This window comes from Leuresthes tenuis, unplaced genomic scaffold (genome assembly GCF_036924035.1).
Source record: "Leuresthes tenuis unplaced genomic scaffold, fLeuTen1.0.hap1 SCAF_7, whole genome shotgun sequence".
Taxonomy (NCBI): domain Eukaryota; kingdom Metazoa; phylum Chordata; class Actinopteri; order Atheriniformes; family Atherinopsidae; genus Leuresthes; species Leuresthes tenuis.
The window spans coordinates 83,397-92,500 of NW_027325361.1; the positions used below are offsets into that span (position 1 = coordinate 83,397).

General features: G+C 41.5%; 1 protein-coding gene across 1 annotated transcript in view; it reads left to right on the forward strand.

Moving 5' to 3' along the window:
- grin3bb (glutamate receptor, ionotropic, N-methyl-D-aspartate 3Bb) overlaps window positions 1–9,104 on the forward strand; it is a 44,102-nt gene that overhangs the window by 19,484 nt on the left and 15,514 nt on the right. The window contains exon 2 of the mRNA XM_072388799.1: window positions 1,385–2,019. Coding sequence (XP_072244900.1) covers window positions 1,385–2,019 — 635 coding nt within the window. The remainder of the gene's footprint in view (window positions 1–1,384; window positions 2,020–9,104) is intronic.

Below are 9,104 nucleotides of genomic sequence, written 5' to 3' on the forward strand. Positions count from 1 at the left end.
CACAGTGTTTTCCACAGTGTTCTCCACAGTGTTCTCAGTATTCTCCACAGTGTTCTCCACAGTGTTCTCCACAGTGTTCTCCACAGTGTTCTCCACAGTGTTCTCCACAGTGTTCTCAGTATTCTCCACAGTGGTCTGTGAGTGTTTTCCACAGTGTTCTCCACAGTGTTTTCCACAGTGTTCTCCACAGTGTTCTCCGTATTCTCCACAGTGTTCTCAGTATTCTCCACAGTGGTCTGTGAGTGTTTTCCACAGTGTTCTCAGTATTCTCCATAGTGTTCTCCACAGTGTTCTCCACAGTGGTCTGAGTGTTCTCCACAGTGTTTTCCACAGTGTTCTCCACAGTGTTCTCCACAGTGTTCTCAGTATTCTCCACAGTGTTTTACAAAGTGCTCTCCACAGTGTTCTCCACAGTGTTTTACAAAGTGTTTTCCACAGTGTTCTCAGTATTCTTCACAGTGGTCTGAGTGTTCTCCACAGTATTCTCCACAGTGTTTTCCACAGTGTTCTCCACAGTGTTCTCAGTATTCTTCATAGTGTTCTCCACAGTGTTCTCAGTATTCTTCACAGTGGTCTGAGTGTTCTCCACAGTATTCTCCACAGTGTTCTCAGTATTCTTCACAGTGGTCTGAGTGTTCTCCACAGTATTCTCCACAGTGTTCTCAGTATTCTTCACAGTGGTCTGAGTGTTCTCCACAGTATTCTCCACAGTGTTCTCCACAGTGTTCTCAGTATTCTTCACAGTGGTCTGTGAGTGTTTTCCACAGTGTTCTCCACAGTGTTCTCCATAGTGTTCTCAGTATTCTCCACAGTGTTTTCCACAGTGTTCTCCATAGTGTTCTCAGTATTCTCCACAGTGTTCTCCACAGTGTTCTCAGTATTCTCCACAGTGTTCTCCACAGTGTTCTCCGTATGCTCCACAGTGTTTTCCACAGTGTTTTCCACAGTGTTCTCCACAGTGTTCTCCACAGTGTTCTCAGTATTCTTCACAGTGGTCTGTGAGTGTTTTCCACAGTGTTCTCAGTGTTCTTCACAGTGGTCTGTGAGTGTTTTCCACAGTGTTCTCCACAGTGTTCTCCATAGTGTTCTCAGTATTCTCCACAGTGTTTTCCACAGTGTTCTCCATAGTGTTCTCAGTATTCTCCACAGTGTTCTCCACAGTGTTCTCAGTATTCTCCACAGTGTTCTCCACAGTGTTCTCAGTGTTCTCCACAGTGTTCTCCACAGTGTTCTCAGTGTTCTCCACAGTGTTTTCCACAGTGTTCTCCACAGTGTTTTCCACAGTGTTCTCCACCTCATCTCATGTTGATTATTGCTGCAGTCTTTCTCGTTCTAACTCTTTCTCCTTGCTGGTTGTCCTCTTGGTTCTTCTGGTTCTGTATAGAACCAGTTCCACCTGCAGATGGTCACCGGGGTTCCAGAGTCTGTTCTGTCCGATCTGCTGCTGATGGTTCTGCAGAGGTCCGGATGGACAGAGGGTACTGCGGTTCTGTGTCAAGGCTGGGAGGAGGCTGGCAGTCTCTTACAGCTCCTGGATACCTTTTCATCATTGGAAGGCGGGGACAAGGACACCTGGCGTCTGCGGGCCGTCCTGAACCTGACACAGTCGGGCCATGATGATACGCAGATCCATGAGTTCCTGTCCCAACACTTCAAACAGAACCAGCCGCCGCCAGCCTCAGTGCTGCTGTTTGGGGCAGACCCACAGTGCGCGGCAGCGGTGTTGCACAGCGCTCAGGACCTTGGCCTGACGTTACCCATGGTACACTGGGTGCTGGGCCAGCCGCTCAGCCCAGACGTGTTGCACACCATTGGGCTACCGTTCGGCTTGCTGGCCTACGGGGAGGTGGACCGAAAACCACTCGACTTCTACATCAGAGACGCCCTGCAGCTCCTTACAAGGGCCGTAGCCACGGCGATCATGGCAACGCCAGATCTGGCGCTGATCCAGAACATGGTGAACTGCTACGACAAACCCAACAAACACGAGGCGCCTACATCAGGACAGCACCTGTCCAGGTAAAAAGCACACTCCTCTATGTCCAGAGTCATCATTTTAGTTTGTGTTCTTTACATGAAAAATACTGAAAGAGGCAGAAACCAACGACTGCTCCAAGGCTGAAGGATATGAAAACATTAGGATTCAGAGAAATATGTCATATCTGCGGTAAAAAAAACGCTACATGCTGTTAGAGTCTATGTTCCCAAAGTAAACTCCAGTTAAACACAGTTTAAGTTCCAGATTTCCATGTCAGAACCACACAGATTTATGAACAAATTAAGACAAAAGATAAACTTCCAGAAACCAGATGAGCTGTAAGAATAGGTGAGAGTCTGCCTTGAAATGTAAGTCAGCTGTTCACTTTAATGTGCTCATAACAGAGCACTATTATCCATCCATTCATCCATCCATTCATTTATTCATCCATTCATCCATCCATTCATCCATCCATCCATTCATCCATTCATCCATTCATCCATCCATTCATCCATTCATTTATTCATCCATCCATCCATTTATTCATCCGCCCATCCATCCATTCATTTATTCATCCATTTATTCATTCATCCATTCATTCATCCATTCATCCATCCATTCATCCATTCATTCATCCATTCATTTATTCATCCATCCATTCATCCATCCATTCATCCATTCATTTATTCATTTATTCATTCATCCATCCATTCATCCATCCATTCATCCATTCATTTATTCATTCATCCATCCATTCATCCATTCATTTATTCATTCATCCATCCATTCATCCATCCATTCATCCATTCATTTATTCATTCATCCATTCATCCATCCATTCATCCATTCATCCATCCATTAATCCATCCATCCATCCATCCATTTATTCATCCATCCATCCATCAGCTTCCTCTTATCTGAGGTCGGGTCTCCGAACCAACAGGTCCAGCAGGTAAACCCATCCATCCCTCTCCAGCTCCTCCTGGAGGATCCCGAGGCGTTCCCAGCCCAGATAGGATATATGATCCCTCCAGTGAGTTCTAGTTCTGACCCGGGGCCTCCTCCCAGGTATCCTAACCAGAAGAACAACCTCAGCTGAGTCTTTTCTATGTGGAGGAGCAGTGGTTCTACTCCCTCCAGATGGTGGAGCTCCTCCCCCTATCTCTAAGGCTGAGCCCAGCCCCCCTCTGAAGGAAACTAATTTCAGCCGCTTCTGAAATGTGAAGAGCTGACTTTACTCCTACTTCACTCTTCCCTCATGACTCGTCCGTATGTGTAAAATCAAAGAACTGAGTCTCAGCTGCTGGAAATGGTAAATGGACTTGTACTTGTATCGCGCTTTTCTAGTCTAACAGACCACTCAAAGCGCTTCACTACATGCCGCATTCACCCCACTCACACAGCACGTCTTAAGATGCATAACTACGTGCTTTTCTAATCATTCACACACATTCATACACACATTCCCTCCCAGTCATACACTGGGAGGCAACTTCCGATTGGTGGGCGACGGCTCTTCCTCCTGAGCTACAGCCGCCCCATGGAGAGCTCAGCAAAGTACAAAAAACATATAAAAAAAGCAATAAAGAAGAGCCCAGTGAAAATAAATAACTGAGGTGGAATGCATATGTTCCTGATTTACTTCAGCACCCCGAGGAAGTCTGTCCACACTGTTTCAGCCTTTTGATGGTCAACAAAGCTCCTTATATTTCCAGTCTGATAATAATAATAATGATAGTATATTTTATTTCAAAGCTACTTTCAGGTCACTCCAGGACACTGTACAATGAAAACCGAGACAAAAAGACCCCATTAAAATACAGTTAGGAAAGAAAACATGGAGCAGTGCAATTACAGCTAGTATGGGAACTTGAACAGGCCAGAAAGGAGTGATTTTCCACAGAATGCACATTCGTGACCGTGCTGTTTATTTTCAAGCCAGAAGAAGTAACGACTCAGTCAAGATGGCTGCCAAAACCAAAACAAAAAACATCATCAAACACTGCTGCCACTAAAGGGGGCCAAGGCCAACAAACAATGATACTTAATACAACAAAGTATTGAACAAGAAACACTGCTCTTACAATTTATTGCATGAGGTGCTAAACACATCAGGTCTGTGTTTATACACAACAGTGAGTAGAACTACTTTAAAGATGTTGGTGAATTATGTACATTACAGTCACTACAAGAGTATGTTTTCTTGAACAGGTGAGTGTTTAACCTTGATTTAAGACAAGTGATGTTGCATAGATGGAAATATGCAGACTGGGTGACACTATTGATGCAAGCATGAAATGAGAGTGAGCTGATGATGCTCAAACTCCTAACGTGAGGGGAGGGGGAAACAAGGGAGCCGTCGATAGAGAATGAAAAACTGTCAACTTTGGATAGAGTACATTTGGTGCCAACAAGGAGGACTTCTGTTTTGTCACTGTTTAGTTTAAGGAAGTTAGGAAGTTTCAGGTGAACCAGGAGGAAGGGAGTGTGGAACTAGGTATGCAGGAAAAGTATAGCTGGGTGTCATCCACGAAGCATTGGAAATGGATGTTGAATTTGCGGAAAATAATGCCAACGGAACGAGGTAGTTGACGAAGAGAAGAGGCCCCAGGACCAAGCCCTGGGGCACACCTGATGTAACAGGAGAGGGGGGGGGGTCTGAAGGACTTGAGTTGGATGAACTGAGTGCAGCCTGAGAGATAAGAACTTAACCACTCAAGTGGAGTGTGGGTGATGTCAAGTGAAGACATTTTAGGAAGGTCAATTTAGAGGAATTGTGCAAGAAACTGTATCAAAGGCAGTAGTCAGATCAAGAAGGATGAGAATACTCAGTGTACCGGAGTCAGCAGCCATTAGGAGGTCGTTTTAAGAAGTTTCTGTGCTGTCGTAGGGGCGAAAACCAGACTAAAAATTGTTTGTAGAGAAAGTTTTTGGATCAAATGGATGTGAAGTTGATTGGAAATTGTTTGGATATGAAAGTGAGGTTAGAAATGGTGCCAATGTTATTGTAGTTGGGATCAAACCAGATGTTTTCGGTATCAGGGTGACAGCTGCAGTTTTGAAGAGTATTGTAACAATTCCATTGGTGAGTGAGGAGTGGATGGTGGCAGAAATGAGGGGGGCAGAGAGGAGAGGCAGGATTTGACCAAGACTGCGGGGAAGGGATCCAGCTGACAGGTGGAGGACTAGTGTTGGTAGATAAAGTCAGAGTTTTGTAGCTGTTGAGAGTTGGAAACAGGAAAAAAGCTGACAGTGTGTGAAACGTTTGAAAGAGGAGACGGATGAGGAGTCAAAACTGAGAAGCTGGTGAATTTTGTGAATTTTCTCATTGAAGAACAACATTAGGGAGTCAGTGAAAACAGGGAAAACGCTCAGGAGGGGGATTGGATCAAAGAGAAGTTTCAGTGTAATCTGTTGGCTCCTTTAGCTAAGCTACTTTTTTTTTTTCAATTCAATGAATTGGTTTGATTGGATTACAGTGAATTGGACTGTAATTGGCTTGAATTTATATTTGTTGTTATTTGGTGCTTTATAAAACTGAACTGTACATCAGGTTGAGTCCTGGATCAGGTGTTCAGGTCCAGTTTTTGTTCTTCGCTGTGAGCTGCGTCCTCTTTACCTTCAGCAGTTGGTCCTTTTGGTTCAGTTGTCATCAACCTGACTCTGTCCAAGCCAGTCAGCTGCTCCCTGAGTCCTCCTCCATCAGTGATCAGCTGGACAGTTAACCCTAACCTGGACAGTTTGGACTCCTGTAAAGATATTTAACATCAGACCGATGGCAGCAGTTGAGTTTTTATTATCCAGTAACAGACACTTTCTTCTGTCTGATGTTTCATTTCTGCCAAGGTTTAAAATGTTTAACAGGAAGCCTGAAGAAAGCACACCATGTTCTGCTCTGCACCCCCACAGATGAACTCCTGGCTGCACATTATTAGAACATGATGGACCCAAACCATCTCCAACAGATTTTAATGAGTCATTTCTAATCTGATTGGAAATGACAGCAGCAGCAGAATTAATTAGAAATTACATTTTTCATTTGTTTTTCTGTCGCTCAGCTCCAGAAGCTGTTTGATGTGGATCATCTGCAACATGTGGGAAAATCCCATGGGTGTGTTTGATTCCTCCATCTTCATCTCTCAGGCGAGACTGCAGGAGGAACACACACACTTTAACTTTATATATATATCTATATCTATATCTATATATAGATATATACACACACACACTTTAACTTTATATATATATCTATATCTATATATATATATAGATATATACACACACACACTTTAACTTTATATATATATATATATATCTATATATATATATATAAAGTTAAAGTGTGTGTGTGTATATATATATATATATATATATATATATATATAGATATATACACACACACACTTTAACTTTATATATATATCTATATCTATATATAGATATAGATATATACACACACACACTTTAACTTTATATATATATATATATATATAGATATATACACACACACACTTTAACTTTATATATATATCTATATCTATATATAGATATATACACACACACACTTTAACTTTATATATATATATATATATATATAGATATATACACACACACACTTTAACTTTATATATATATATATATATATATATATATATAGATATATACACACACACACTTTAACTTTATATATATATCTATATCTATATATATATAGATATATACACACACACACTTTAACTTTATATATATATATATATATATATATATAGATATATACACACACACACTTTAACTTTATATATATATCTATATATATAGATATATATACACACACACACTTTAACTTTATATATATATCTATATATATCTATATATATATAGATATATATATACACACACACAAAGAGCTGTGTGTGTGCGTTTCTATCTCTATGTGCAAATAGACATGCTGGAGGTTTCACTTTTATTCATGAGCTTTATTACAGAGCCTGAAGCTCAGGAAGAGAAACAGAGAGCTGGACGCCTCCTGAGGAAGTTATTACTGTCGTAGGCTTGTTAGAAACCTTTTCTAGTAATATTTCAGGTTTGGAGAACAAAGAGATGACATTGATTAATTTATTTATTTACCATAGAAATGATCTCAGGATACACAGAAGTTTCATGAACGCGTTTCAGTTTGTTGTGTAATTGAACCTTGGTGTCAGACTCCGGTCCTGTGGCTGAAAGTGGTGGCTGTAAATGTGCCATCCACCCCTCCTCTTTTCTTCCAGGCACTTCAGAATGTTTGCTCCAATGTGGAAATGCTCTCATTGGGCTGTTAGAACGCTGTTAAAAGTCGTGTTCAGGGTATGAACAAACAACCTTTTTGTTGTTTAATTGTACTCAACAGGTCTGTGAAGCTTTTAGGAAGCAGGATGAAGCTAACTGAAATGCAAATAATGCCACGAGGATGGAAATGTAGTACAAGTACTGCCAGCACCAGACGAAGAGGAGGAGTCAGTTCAGGTGTTTGACTACAGCTACTAAACATGTCAATCTTTTCTGTTTCTGGAGCTGGACGCTCCTCTGCCTTTATCCACCAACCTGTGAGCAGAGTTTTGGACTAAAATTCTACGTTAAGGTCATGCTACAACACAACCTTTTGAAGGTTATCGTGGTGACAGCAGTACTACGGGTACCTGCTGTCGTTTCATGTTGGACACTTTGAGTTTCTGCCCTGAGAGCCGCAGAATGTTCTCCACAAACCTTTTTATTTCACATCCTGCCACGCTGAACAGGACAAAGTATAAAGGATGGGAGAGCAAACTGGGGACAAGCACACGCTTTGGTTTCCTGAAATACCGGAACACCTTCCTCCGTTATTTCATCAAAGTGCATAAAAACTGTGTTGATGAGGGTGGGGCCGCTCCTTTGGTTGTTAGTTCGGCCAGATGTCACTCCGTTATATATGAATCTCTTACACTTACTCATCCTTTTTCAGAAGAAAATCCCAACACATATTTGGTGTCACAAACAGGATTTGAACCGTCTCATTGGCTACTGCTCAGAGAATTCATAAAGATGGTAATATCTGACTGCAGAGCTGAACTAATCTGGTGTGTTCGGGTGCGTAAGCGTGAACGGGCGGCCATTATCTTCTCATTTCAAATTAATTGAAACACATATGTGGCAGCTGATGCTTCACTGAGCCTCTCAACACATAAGATATTAACAGATATGCCTCAGAACTGCAGGAGTAAAACTGCTGTTGGTTTCTGACAGAAAAACATCAAACACAGTGAGAAGTGAAAGCCTGACAGGATGAATTATCTGAGGAGAAACAGAAACATCAGAGATATAATGTGAATCACCTTCAGCATTCACACGATCCCTCCACCCGGTTCTGATGTTTGCCGCCTTAAACTCAAACCTTTCAGTTGTCGAAAAACAACATCAGGAATCAGAGGATTCTGAGGAGGAGACTGCAGTCAGATTGAGCCTCAGACAGGCCGGAACAAGATGATCACACAGCTTTACGTTCCCACCACATCGTCTGTTATTGGTTTACTCAACATGTTGCTGCTCTGTCATTCAGGTTATAAAACACCTCCTTATAGGATTAGGAACACTTACAGAAACACTGTCATACTTAGTTCAGATCACACAGATTAAAACAGATCCAGAACTATTAACCATCAGGATACTCTTAATAAAACTGTGTTCAGTGCAACAACTTTGCCTCCAGAAGTCATAAATTCTGATTCAGCTACATAAAACAAAATACTAAAAGTTCTGAATGATGATAAATTGCAGATCACACCAGTTATGATATATCTTTTTTTGCTCTCATGCTTTCATTACATGTCGCTGCATTATTGTAATACACTGAATACTTGTTTGAAGTCATATCTGTATTGTTTAGAATAATTAGTCTTTTAAGCGGTACGAAGAAGCACAAACATGTGACTCCGGTCCTCCCTTCTCTGGGTCCCTGTCCTTTTTAAATGGATTGGCTCCTCTTTATAGAGTAGATCTTCTGAACCACTGTGGATGCCAGTTTCTCTTGATTGTTCACAGATCCAGGTTAAAACTCAGAGGGGATCAAGCTTCTTCAGATGCTGCTCAGACTGTAAAGATATTTAAGTCT